The sequence below is a fragment of the Chelonia mydas genome, chromosome 8, assembly GCF_015237465.2.
Source record: "Chelonia mydas isolate rCheMyd1 chromosome 8, rCheMyd1.pri.v2, whole genome shotgun sequence".
Lineage (NCBI taxonomy): Eukaryota > Metazoa > Chordata > Testudines > Cheloniidae > Chelonia > Chelonia mydas.
Genome location: NC_057854.1, coordinates 15,577,586 through 15,591,266, shown reverse-complemented (window position 1 = coordinate 15,591,266; position 13,681 = coordinate 15,577,586). Strand labels below are relative to the sequence as shown.

Sequence of the window (13,681 nt, the reverse complement as noted above, 5' to 3'; positions counted from 1 at the left end):
TTCTCCAGTTTGTCCACATCTTTCTTAAAATGTGACACCCAGAACTGGCCACAATACTCAGGCTGAAGCATAATCAGTGCGGAGTAGAGCAGAAGAATTACTTCTCGTGTTTTGCTTACAACACTCCTGCTAGTACATCCCAGAATGATGGTTTTTGTTTTTTTCCTGCAATGGTGTTACACTGTTGACTCATTTAGGTTGTGATCCACTATGACCCCAGATCCCTTTCTGCAGTACTCCTTAGATAGTCATTTTGCATTGTATACAACTGTATGTACGCATGTATACAACTGATTGATTGTTCCTTCCTAAGTGGAGTACTTTGCATTTCTCCTTATTGAATGTCATCCTATTTACTTCAGTCACTACATGACATTTTCTTAAGCAAACTAGGGAAATGTGATCTAGATGAAATTACTATAATTTGGGTACACAAATAGTTGACCACAGTCAGGAGTAGTTATCAAGGGTTTGCTGTAAAACTGGGAGGGTGTATCTAGTGCAGGGGTGGGCAAACTATGGCCTGGGGGCTGCATCTGGCCCTCAAGCTCCTACCGAGGAGCGAGGTCCAGGGCTTGCTCCGCTCCATGTGTGCCGTGGCTCTGGGCGGCTCCTGGAAGCAGTAGCATATCCCCCCTCTGGTTCCTATGCATGGGGCTGCTGGGGAGCTCCACACGCTGCCCCTGCCCCAAGTGCCGCCTCCGCAGCTCCCATTGGCCGGCAACCACAGCCAATGGGAGCTTCAGGGGTAATGCCTGCAGACAGGGCAGTGCACAGAGCTGCCTGGCCATGCCTCCACATAGGAGCCGGAGGAGGGACATGCCGCTGCTTCTGGGAGCTGCTTGAGAGCCTGCACCCGTGACCCCCCCTCCAGCAGCCCGACCCACTGCCCTAGCCCTGATCCCCTCCTGCTCTCTGAACCCCTCAGTCCCACCCTCCTGCACCCCCGAGCCCCCCCAGCTCAGAGCCCCCTCCTATACCCTGAATTCTTCGTTTCTGACCCCACCCCAGAGTCCACACCCCCAGCCGGAGCCCTCACCCCCTCCTGCACCCCAACCCCCAATTTTGTGAGCATTCAAAGCCTCCCATACAATTTCCATACCCAGATGTGGCCCTCGGGCCAAAAGGTTTGCTTACCCCGATCTAATGTGCTCCTGCAGGGGTCAGGGCTGGGTCCAGTACTATTAGTGACTTGAATAATGAAGTGGGGCATATGTATAAAATGTGTGGATAACACCAAGATGGGAGGGGTTGCAAGCACTTTGGAGGACAGGATTAGAATTCAAAATGACCTTGACAAATTAGAAAATTGATCTGAAATCAACAAGATGAAAGTCAATAAAGACGTGCAAAGTACTATGCTTAGGAAGGAAAGGTCAAATGCACAACTACAAAAGGGGAATAACTGGCTGGGCAGTTGTACTGCTGAAAAGGATTTGGGTGTTATAGTAGATCACAAATGGAATATGAGTTGTCAATGTGATGCAGTTGTGAAAAAGGTTGTGGGGTATATTAACAGGAATGTCATATGTAAGAAATGGGAAGTAATTGTCCTGCTGGACTTGGCACTGGCAAGGCCTCAGGAGGAGTACTGTGACCGGTTCTGGGCCCCACACTTTAGGAAAGATGTGGTGAAATTGAGAACCCTGTTCTAGACTCTCTCCAAAGTCCCGGCCCGCGGGCCCTCTGTGGCCCGAGAGCCTCCCCAATGTGGCCTGTGGGGCTACAGCAATTTTGAGGCCGGGTCTCTGCCTTGGCCCCACCTGCCACCCCCAGGGGCACCTGCTCCCAGAGCCCAACCTCTCACCCCTTTTGCACCCAAACTCCTGAGAGCCTGCACCCCAAACCCCTACCCCAGACCACCTCCTCCACCCAAACTCCCTCCCAGAGCCTTAGGCAGGTGGGGGTGGAGTTTTGGGGGTGGGTTCTGGGCGGCATGAGTGACATTGGCCCATTGGGAGGATTTGAGGACTGGCACTGGCCCTAAGGTAAATTGAGTTTGGGACCCCTGGTCCAGAAGAAGGCAACAAAAATGATAAAAGGTTTAGAACACTTGACATCTGAGGAAAGGTTAAAAAAACGTGAGCATGTTTAGTTGGATAGTCTTCCAAATATGCTAAGGGATGTAAGAGGACTATGATCAACAGTTGTCTATGTCCACTGAAAGTAGGACAAGCAGTAATTGGCTTACTCAGCAGTAAGGGAGATTTAGGTTAGATATTAGGAATAACTTTTGAACTATAAGAGTAGTTAGCCTCTCGAATAGGCGTCCAAGGGAGATTGTGGAATCCCTGTCATTGGAAGGTTTTAAGAACAGGTTAGCCAAAGAAGGTCCTGTCTCAGCACAGGGGCCTTGACTTGACCTTTTGAGGTCGCTGCCAGCCCTACCCGTCTATCGTGCTATGCATGTGAAGCACTCCGTACCTGGCTCCCAAATCTACTCCACATATGGTTCTATCTCAGTGGGAATCAATCTAGTGAAGGGTTTCAGAGATTACAGAGCTAGTGTAGGAATGAATATCTTTAGTCCATTTCCTTACACTTATTTTAGGAACACTGAGGATACTGGAGAGCGTAGCGGCTGTGCAGAGTCTGAGTTCCTTTGAAGCTACTGTGTAATGGCACAATACAGATAAAATACAATTGATGTAGAAAGCTCCAGTGCAGAAAGCTTTCAATGATCTCTGTCAAACAGCCTTGACATAGAAGGGTGTACAGTCATTTTCCACAACTTCTTCATGTGCAGATACTTGCTGATGTCAGCCTGGAGGGAGGAATTTCAATTATAATGCCACGTTGTAGGACTGATGTCCCCTAAATATGCAAAGAACAGCCCTTGCATTTATTTTGTAGCCCAACTGGACCGGTGATCAAAATGGAAACCTTATCAGACAGATTTTCTGCCCCCCACCCCCCCCCCCCCCCCCCCCCCCCTTCTGGCTACCTCTGTACCCGCTCACGGCAAGCAAGAATTAAACCTTTTGTCCCCCTGTCTCTGGCCCTGCTGTTTAAGATGGAGATCAGTTGGTAAAGTACAGCAGGTCAAAAGAGCTGACCCTGAAGCAATTGCTTGTGTTGAAGCTGAGCCCTTTTTGCCTTTGCATCTTGTTCATCATAATTCTGAGGAACCCTAATCCATTCTGCAGCCAGTCTCCATATTGCCTACTTAGCAGCCCTTACAAACAAGCAGAGATGAGTACAAGAAGCAATTGCCATCCAGCGCTTTAAGAAGGGAGCTGGAAAGGCTTTTAGAATCTCAGCTGGCACTAGTCACATAACCTCTGTGCGCCAATTTCCCTATTTGTTAAATGGGACTTGTGGTGGTGATGGGTTGTGTGGTGTGACACTTAATTTGTCTGTAGTGGACTTTGAAAGTCTGATGAGCTGTATAAATATAGCTTCCACCCCCTTTTGCAAAACAGCAGCTTCCAGTTTAGAAAGCAGCTCTCTCCCTATTTTCTTGCTTATGCAAGTCCCCTGTTGTATTTCTTCTGAAAGGTGAATATTATAGTAGTGGAAGTCAACCGGTTGTCTTTTTCTTTCCAGAACAGGTAAAACACGGGTAGTGGCAGCTTCCTCAGTCCTGACAGGAAAGGACATCAGGTGTGGGCTGTCATTCAGATGGAATTCTTTACCAGATAAGGATTACCATAAAGGACATGGATACTAAGTTTGAGATGAAGGATGTTTGTGTGAATCAAAGAGCAGGGTGGAGATGCACTGCAGCAGAATGCAGCAATTTGCCCACAGTTTAGCTCAACAGCTCTCAGAACTTGAAATAGTCTCAGGCTTCACAAAGCAAGTGAAAAAATAAAAAGCAAATGCTGTAGCAAAGTGCTTTTGGCCTGCAGCAGAAAGAATGCAGGTGTTCTCCAGCTTGAAGAAATAGTCATTCCCTAGGGAAGATATCCATTACAGCAATGGATACAGACACTCTACTAGTTCAGTAAAATCACACTGTAGAGCACTGTTTGAAAAAAAGGCTGTTTTACACTTTTCATTAGTTTTACTTGTAGCAGGCTAAACCTGTCATTTAAGCTTTGAAACGTGAGTTGGGTGAGGGAGGGAGGAAAAAAAGCACAATCTCTTAAGTTGCTGAAAGCTTGCAAAGGATTTTATACTGCGATCTAGTATTATTAAGTCTGCCTTTGATGGGCTTTGCCACCATTCTTACTAATACAAAAGCGATCACCTACCAACATTTGCCATAGTGGCTTGGAAATTGTAGCTGTTTCAGTACACTAGTTTTAGGCTTTGATGCCACTGAAATATTACTCCTGAGGGAATTCTGCTTTGAAACAATTACAATTCTGCACACAATATTTTAAAATTCTGCAAATTTTATTTGTCAGTAAATAAATGGGGCTCCAGCACGGCAGTGGGGAGCATAGGCCATTGGCTGCACTGAGGTGGGAGATCACTCTGAAGTCCCCACTTCCCCCAGTACGGGGATTCGGCAGTGAGGCTGCACCTGACCCTAACACAGTGCAAGCGCCGGGCCTGCCCAGAAAACACCCTGGGGCCCTGCCCCTCTGCACCAGGTGTGGGTGGGCAGGTAAAAGCCCAGCAGGATCCAAGCGTGGAGGGGCTTAGTGTGGGGGGATCCAGGTGTGGGATGAGAGGTTTCTGAGTGTGGGTGGCTCAGTGGGAGATGGGGATGCACAGGGGCTCATTGTGGGGTGCAGGGGCAATGGGACTGCAGAGATCCAGGTGAAGGTGGTTGGGGCTCAGCGGGGGGGGTCTGGGTAGGGGAAGATGGGGCTCGGCAGGGGTGGTCTGGGTGTGATGGGCTCATTGGGGGGGTCTTGGCGCTGGGGCGGGGGTCCAGGTGGAGCTGGGTGTGGGTGGGGTAGGGCTTGTCGGGGTGAGGGGTCGATGGGCTTGCTTAACAGGGGTGTCCCAGCTGCTGCTGCATGCCAGGCTGCCACTTCCCCCCTCCCTTCACTTCCACATTCTCCTCCCCTGCCCTATTCCACCCCACCCCCCCATTCCTTCCCCACTGCTTCTTCGCCTCCCCCCCTTCCCTTACCCAGCCCCACTGCAGGCATTCACTGTTGAACAGAAACAGGAAGACTCCCAGCACACTGAAAGAGAGCGCAATTGGCACTAGAAAAAGACAGCGTTCAGCTGCAGCGTCAGCACAGCTGAGAAGTAGCCTCCTTCAGCTGGACAACTCTGCGCCTGCAGAAATGGGGCAGGGGGAGCAGCACATAACCCCATGTGCCCCCCATACCTTGCCTTTGGGGGGGAATTCTCCCCCCAAAACTGCACCTATGCTCACCCCTCCGCCTTGCCCTCTGCACGGCTTTGCTGCAGGGACTTGAAGTAATCGGGGGGGGGGGGGGACCATTTTCTGCGGGTACGCAGAATTCCCCCCAGGAGTAAAATATAACTCAAACCCAAAGTCAAACTAAAAACAAGGTAACTCATTTTTCGTCAGCACAGGATGAGCCAACAAGGTGATTTAGCACTGAAGGGCTGTTTCCCTTATCTTCAGGTTTTTCTACATGCTTGTCAAACATCTAAGATGGGGCTGATCCATTCCAGACAAAGCAGTATGAGCTTCTTCACTTCAATTAGGGTTAGACGATGCAAAATATAGCTATTAAGGTATTAAATGCAGCCCATGTTCCTACATCTCTGTTAATGAAATGGTAAGCAATCTACAAGTTTCACTTACGATTCCTTTCAGTGCCTATCAATGGGGTATGAGAGAGGCAAAGCCAGCCCTTTCCATATCCACCGTCTTGTTGCTTGAAGATCCAGCCCTCTGGGCCCAGTGATAGTTATCACAAAGGCAATATGCATTCAGAAAAAATAATTTCACTGTCTCCCTGCCGGGGACACTCCATGCACATTCTCAGCAGCTGCCTGAGGAACAACATAGCAGTAGGTTGCTTTTCATCTTAGCTCTAAGCAAAGGGTAACTAAGCCACAGGGGAAAAACAGTTGGAACTAGCTGAAGTTCTTTAGCTGTTTGGCCTGAGAAAGGTGAAGCCCTTTTAGCATAGCCTGTGTTGACACTGCCCCTAAAAGAAAAGAGATGTTCTGATTACTTTTTAGAGACAAGCTGGAAAAGGAAAAACCTTGGGTATAAATATAGTTCTACAACAGCCATTACAGACAGAAAACTATCTAAATATACTCGAGTGTAAACATATCTCAGGTATAAAGAAGATTTATCTTACATTTATGCTGGGACCATCCCTGAACTGAGAAGCAGTTGTGTTCTGTGTTGGTAACACCACTACCTCATTAGTCCCAGTGGCCAAATAATTAGACAGCTCATACAAAAGCCAGCTGAATAAAACCATTATTGTGTAATCATTTTCACAATAGGGCAACAGTTCCCAAACTTTTGAGGGTCACATCCCCTTACAGCTGTCCATGCCCCCGTGGAGCCAAGAGTGGGGCCACAGCTTGGGGGAGAGGGGAAACGCTGACAGGAGTAAGGGGGCCAGGGCCAGACTGAGGCTGGGGGCAGAGCTGCAGCTGGGCCCGCGGCCAGGTGCTGCTCCATTCCCGGCCTTGCCCCCAGCTGGGAATGAAACCACAGCCGGCAGCTGAGAGAGTCGCAGGCATGGGAGGGAAGCCTTGCTGGGGATGGGGCCAGGGATGCAGCTGGGGGTGGGACCAGAGCAGAGCTAAGTGATGTGCCCTCCCCACCCCTATGGGGCTGGCTGGGGCCCTGCCACACCCCCCTGGATGGTCCTCCACACCTCCCTAGGGGGTTGCGCCCCACACTTTGGAGGACCTCTGCAATAGGGTCAAATTCCACCTTTAATTATGGCTCACTGACTGAGTTACAGATTTAGGACTACATACTGTCCTTGAGCCACACCAGATCTCTTATGGCTGTCAGCAGCACGTTTGCAAATAGAGCAAAGGTAGAAGGTGCTTCTTTGTAATATTTAAACTTTGAGTATGTTGTATGGTTGGATTCAGTGTAACTTAGTTGTAAAACTGAGTATTTTCCACTACTTATAAGGGCTTGGCTACACTTGCAAGTTAGAGCGCCTTAAAGCAGCCCTGGGCACCCTAACTCCTGAGGTGTCCACACTGGCAAGGCATGTAGAGTGCCTGGACCCTGCAGCTGGAGCGCTCCTGGTAATCCACCTCCACGAGAAGCATAAAGCTTGCTGCGCCCTGGCTGAAATGCCCGGGGCATCAGTGTGGACGAGATGTTGCATTACTGCGCAGTGATTGACCTCCAGAAACGTCCCATAGTCCCCTGAAGTCAAGTGGCCACTCTTGTCATTGTTCTGAACTCGGCTGCAGGCATGCGGATATCCCCTTTCAAAGCTCCGTTTCTGACAGGCGGCATCCTTTTCTGCTCCGGGACAAAGCAAACCATTACTGTGGAATGCTGCTGTTGTGAGAGAGTGTGTGTGTGTGTGAGAGGCCCCCCCGCCCAAACACACTGTATCTCCCCCCACATACACACAACACACTCCCTGTCACACTCCACCTCCACCCCCCCATTTGAAAAGCATGCTGCAGCCACTTGCACACTGGGATAGCTACCACAATACACTGCTCTTGGTGGCCACGCCAATGCACTTGCCGGTGACAGGGTAAACACATAGCAGCGTTTTCCCTGCTGCGGTCTCCGAAGGCTGGTTTAACTCCCAGCGCTGTACATCTGCAAGTGTAGCCAAGCCCTGACTTTAGTTCTTTTCATGCTCCTCCTTTAGAAAATAAAGGAGACACATAGAAGGCTTCCACTCCCATTAAAATCAACAGTGAAACTGTTTCTTTATTATGCACTTAAAGTTACATACAAAACATAGATAAACAAAGGGTGTGATGGAGCTCACTTTTGAGATGTTGTTTCAAGTTGTCTGCATGAAGACAACACCGGATCAGTTACACTGAGTGTGTCTGGAATGTCTTTAATGGCCATAAAGGCCGGACACTCTTAAAATAAAAACTTGAGATTCTGCAGAATTTAAAATCTGTCAGGGAACCTCAGCTATAACAAGTGAGAGAGACAAGGCCAACAAGCTGATCTAAAGCAGTCAAAGACAAGAATTCCACACAACACTGCAGGATAGGAACTAAGATTTATTGAACAAGCTTTCACAGCCTGCTATAATAAATATCCTTTTGTGTGTATGTGAACAAGTTTAGAAACAAGGAAGGGGCACTGACATTAATACAGTGAGATCTCTATATTAGCTGTATTACTCATCATTTTCAAAGTCAGCAGAGTTCTTCCTTTTCAGTCGCTCAAATTCTTGGTTCCCCCAGGTGTAAACAACATAGGCCACCACAAAAGCTTAAAAACAAAAACAAACCAACAAAGCAGTGAATATCTACAAGTTACATGACAGTAGTTACAATGTGAAAATTTCTTGCATTATGCTGTACTGATTACAGTCCTGGGATAGAGACTGGAAGTGTTACTGTGTAGAGATCACCATGTTTTAAGGTGATTCTGTTGGATGTTTAAAGCCCTGGCCAACATAGATAGGAGTTAAGCACCTAAAAATCATCCTGATGAGTATTTGCACTCTGCCATCATCCTATTATGTATGCCTAGATTTGCAGACAATCATGTGTGTACTATGAATGGCCCAATGGTGCATGAAGAGTTTCTCACGAAATCTCTCAGCCCATTCCTCTGGACTTAAATCCACCCATGACAGCTGCTGGCCCCATAGCTAGAACATTTTCTCTTTCATCTCCCTTTCTGTAGCATACCTGCTCCACAAATTCTCTCATGCATTTGTATTTTTGATGATAGTTTTATTCCCTGAATTTATTTAAGATCTTTTTATAAAAGTTTTAACATGAAATTCCATTCTTGTGGGCAGGGGAAGGTTATTTTATAAGCTTTTTAAAAATATCAACGATCTAAAATATAGATGAAGAAATGACACCAATCAGCATCTTTAATTTAATTCTGGTGTTAGTGAATGCAGTGCATATGGTACACGAGGCAGTTCAGAAGGCACTAGTTTAAATAATTCACTCAAATAAAGGAATTAGGACTTACGAGGAGCTACCCTGAAGACTCTTGCACGAAATCGCCTCCATGCATTCGGAATTCCTTTGGTGAAGTAGTTAGGGAATGCCCTCTGCTCGAATGGAGACAAGCTGTAAGTGATCATATGCCTCACTCTTTCCAAGTTTCCAAAATGGATACCCATTTTTAATTGCTTGTACTGCAAAAGCAAAGTGCTAGTTACTATGGAGATACACTCTTTGCCACTTTTATGGAGACAGTGATTTTAAACACAATATTCCTCAGGGTAGATCCAAATCGATGATTTGTATGATTAAAAAATTGGATTTCTAACATTTAAATAGTTTTTCTTTTTAAAAATAAACCCATTTAAAACAAAACCTGAATTTAATACAAAATATGTTAAGGCCTAAGCTTATTATAATCTCTTAAAACATTTAAATAAAAAATATGCTGCACTCAGGAGCCTCCATCAAAAACGTTGAGTTACAGGATGCTTTTCTATATGAAGAATCAGTGAAATTCTACGTTTTGGAATCACGCTTTATAAATACAACACAATGGGTCACGTACTGTATTAAAGCCTTGATCCTGTGGGGGACTTAGAGGCTGTATTGCTGAGTGCAAGAGACTGGCAAAGTCATCACAAGCCTTTGGACCCGGCTTGTGACCCCAGGAGACACCATCAGGTATCTCATCACTGGGTAGCAAATGTAAGGTAAAGGCTCTAACTCAGCTGACAAGGTTTGGATAGTTATTTACATAGACCTAGAATAGAAACTCAGGGTTGGGAGGGACCTCAGGAGATCATCTAGTCCAGCCCCCTGCTCAAAGCAGGACCAATCCCCAATTTTTGCCCCAGATCCCTAAATGGCCCCGTCAAGGCTTGAACTCACAACTCTGGGTTTAGCAGGTCAATGCTCCAACCACTGAGCTCTCCCTCCCCCCATCCAGGGACGCGAATGCGCCCCTCTCTACAAACTGTCCCGAGGCACACATGGAAACGCTGGTTAAAACCAGGGGCTTAGCTCGAGGCTTTCCATGGGGTGATTTCAATCAAGCCGCCTGGCTGGGGCGGGGACCCGCTTAGAGGAGGGACGCGCAGAGCGGAAGATACGCGGGGTTACTTCGCCTTCCGCCCCAGAAGCCCCGCGGGGTTACAACAAGGTCCGGCTGGGCGGGGACGGGCCCGAACCGCGTTTGGGCGGGCAGGAGCCAGACGGTGCGTCGGGAGTCACTCTCCGGGCGCAGCCACAGCACGAGCGGGAGACCCGCCGCCGCCACCACCCCCCTCAGCCCTAGGGCGACACCCGCCCGGCCGCGGTGCTACACGGCCTCCAGGCCCCGGGAGCCGCGCTGCGGTCACCGGCAGCGGAGGAATGGACCCGGCCCCGGCCCCGGCCCCGGCCGCTCCCCTCTCACCCAGGCCCGCTCGCCGCCGCTCGCTCGGACGTCTGGAGGTCACGTCTCTGCGGGCTCGCGGCCCTGCCAGCGCCTCCCTTCCGCTTCCGGGGCGCCACCCGGGGTCACCGCCGGGCCTTGCCCCGCCTCCCGAGCGAGCGGCGGAGAGGACGGGCAGACGGCCGCGCCCCCTGCAGGCTGGGAGGGCGAGGGAGGCCGGGAGCCCTACCCCAGTACCCCCTGCGGTTCCTCCATTCCCCCCAGGGGTCTCCAGGGTCCCTCTGCCCCCCGCCCCACTACTCCCGTGGGGTCGCCATGGTCTCCGCCCCCCCACTACCCCACAGGGTCTCCAGGGTCCCTCTGCCCACCCCACTACTCCCGTGGGGTCGCCATGGTCTCTGCCCCCCCACTACCCCACAGGGTCTCCAGGGTCCCTCTGCCCACCCCACTACTCCCGTGGGGTCGCCATGGTCTCTGCCCCCCCACTACCCCACAGGGTCTCTGCCCCCCCACTACCCCACAGGGTCTCCAGGGTCCCTATGCCCACCCCACTACTCCTGTGGGGTCGCCATGGTCTCTGCTCCCCCACTACCCCACAGGGTCTCCAGGGTCCCTTTGCCCCCTCCCCCCACTACTCCCATGGGGTCACCAGGGTCTTTGCCCCCCCACTACCCCACAGGGTCTCTAGGGTCCCTCTGCCCCTCTACTAGCCTCACGGGCTCACCCTAGTCTCATCCCCCCACTACCTCAAGGGGTCTCCAGGGCCCTCTGCCCCCCCACTACCCCACAGGGTCTCTAGGCTCCCTCTGTCTCCCTCCACTATCCCTGTGGAGTCTCCAGGGTTCCTTTAGCCCCCCATCACTGCCCTCCCCCCTTGGGAACTACTCCACATACCATCTCTATGGTACTAGTCCCCTCCCCAAGGAATAACCCCTCCTGAGGTTACTCTGACACCAAGGCCTAACCCCCCCTCTCCCCCGCCAAATCTCACAGTGGATTAATTATTTTTGCTATTTGTAGAGAGCAGCCAGGGTTGTGTGTGGCATGACCATGCTGGGGGCTTTAACATCACTCTGAGGTCAAGGTACTAGGCCTCTCTCCTGCTCCAGATAGGTCATACTGATCCATGCATAAGGGCTGCTGCTACGGCCAATAGTTTAATTAACCTGATAGCCCCAGATCCTGAGTTTTTGCATTTGAGACAGGTCTTGTTTCTTCAGCCCAGTTTTGCTTGTTTTGTGGGAGTTTCCTGAATTTCTCCCTTAATTAGAGTGTGTGGTTTCTTTCATCTTCAGCATCCTCCAAGCGCTTCCCTCCTCCCTCAAAGGCCCTGCATCATCTTCACTAAGAAGCCTGTCAACACCACATGATTCATCCAGAAAGATTGTTGCTGGCCCAGGCAATGAGAATGCAAGAACCAGTCTGATGAGCAGGGCAGTGAAAATAAGCAAGCTTAATTCTTATACCTGGCTCTCGTACATGACAGCATATTGTACTGCTACTGAAGGGTCATGCTGGCCAGAGATTAGAAATTTACAGTCAAAACTCATACCAGTTTGAAATCGTGTGCAAAGTACTTTGATGATCCACTGTAGTCCTGAGGTGTTAGTAAATAGAATCCATTGATATATTGGCATACAGTTTTTCTAGTGGTTAAAATTTAGGTTAGGGCTGAATAATTTTATAGTTAATTTTTGTTATATATAAAGTAAGTTTTCATTCCAGTTAGTAAAATCTTAGGTTGCTTAGCTTTCCTGCCTCAAGCTGTAACCTTAACAGTTGCAAGGATGAGGCTGGAATTCTTCCTCGTAGCAGCTACAGCATTGCATAATTAGGACTTGCTATCATCTTTTATTTGCCCAACTCAGCCCAATAACTTCACAAAAGTAAGAGTCTACAAAAGCAAAGTGTCTTTGCTAATTGTATTATGAAGGTTTGTTTAAGTCTTCTGATGAAGCATCAGATTGTCCACCATGGCAAGCAGGATAGCCATGGCCTCATCACATGTCAAGCTTTATGTAAACACTGTAGTTTATCACTAGGATTTTGCAAGACTGGTTTTTACATTGGGTGTTAGTTGTAGTGAAGAGGTAAAGTAAGGATCTTTACCTCACTATATAGAGTAAAATTCCTCTCTGAACTTGACTAAATCACTTCATCTGTTTGTGCCTATTTCCCCATTTACAAAATGTGGATTAGTATTACTGTAGCACCTGGGAGCCTTACTCACAAACCAGGACAGCGTTGTCATAGGCACTGTCAAATCACATATAAAGACATTCCTGCCCCAAAGAGTTTAAAATTTAAGTAATACTTCCTTGAGAGGATGGGTTGTGAAGTGCTGTAAAGCCTCAGGTTGGCAACAGCTGAACGGTCCATATTATTAAGTTCTCAATAATGTACAACAGTTGGTTAGTTTTCCAGAAAGCAGCTCATGACTATAGTAAGTACACATAGGGAACATGTCTTGCCTTGGTAATAGTGTCTAGGTAGTTACCATTTTGTCTCTCCCATGTCCACAAAAAAATCACACATTTACCTCTTGTGCTTTAGATTTGGAACTGCATAACTCCCAGTAGAAAGTTTACTACTCTAGCTCACTCTGTCACGAAGAACTAGTTGGCAGGATTCTAGAACATAGATTTTAAAGTATTTTTATGGTAAAAAGAGGGTCTCCTTATACTTGATAAGATTGTCATTTTAAACAGCTACTGTTAAGGAGCAAGCTTTGAACTAGAAAGGCATTGTAAAACCATGCCAGGTGAAAGGGGGATGCAGGCAGCTACTTCCCATAAGACTAATTTGAAGTCATTTCAAGTTTTAGAATGGATTTTGTTTAAATTGCTCCTGTCTAGAGTTCTTGGGGAAGATTTCCATTACAGAGTATGTTTACAGCAGAAGTTCATGGGAATAGATGTTTAGAACAGTAACAGGACCAGAGATTTAGCCCTGGAGAGCCACAGGAGTAGGGAACATTAAGTTATTTGATGTACTGTACTTAAAAAAGAGGCCAGGCTTAATTGCTTTAATTTCAGAGTATTCAGGTTTAGGAATACCAATACATACAGTAGAACCTCAGAGTTATGAACACCTCAGGAATAGAGGTTGTTTGTAACTCTGAAATGTTTGTAACTGAACAAAACATTATGGTTCTTTCAAAGTTTACTACCAAACATTGAATTAATTCAACTTTGAAACTTTACTGTGTAGAAGAAAAATGGTGCTTTTAACCATCTTATTTTAAATGAAATGAGCACAGAGTTTCCTCACCTTGTCAATTTTTTTTTAAAAAAAAAAAAACTTTCCCTTATT

The 13,681-nt window shown here is 48.0% G+C and overlaps 1 protein-coding gene across 2 annotated transcripts; it reads right to left on the bottom strand.

Annotated features, from left to right (window-relative positions):
- Window positions 1–8,051: 8,051 nt before the first annotated feature.
- Window positions 8,052–10,520, bottom strand: LOC114020342 (cytochrome b-c1 complex subunit 8). 2 transcript variants are annotated; one of them, XM_037907741.2, is made up of 3 exons: window positions 10,391–10,520; window positions 8,999–9,167; window positions 8,052–8,278 (listed from the first exon to the last, which is right to left on the bottom strand). In XM_037907741.2, the coding sequence occupies exons 2-3, from the start codon at window positions 9,150–9,152 to the stop codon at window positions 8,184–8,186; spliced, it is 249 nt and encodes an 82-aa protein (XP_037763669.1). In that variant the 5' UTR covers window positions 9,153–9,167; window positions 10,391–10,520; the 3' UTR covers window positions 8,052–8,183. The 2 variants fall into 2 exon arrangements, with proteins under 2 accessions (XP_037763669.1, XP_043408547.1); XM_043552612.1 differs by having other exon boundaries at window positions 10,335–10,432.
- Window positions 10,521–13,681: the final 3,161 nt, after the last annotated feature.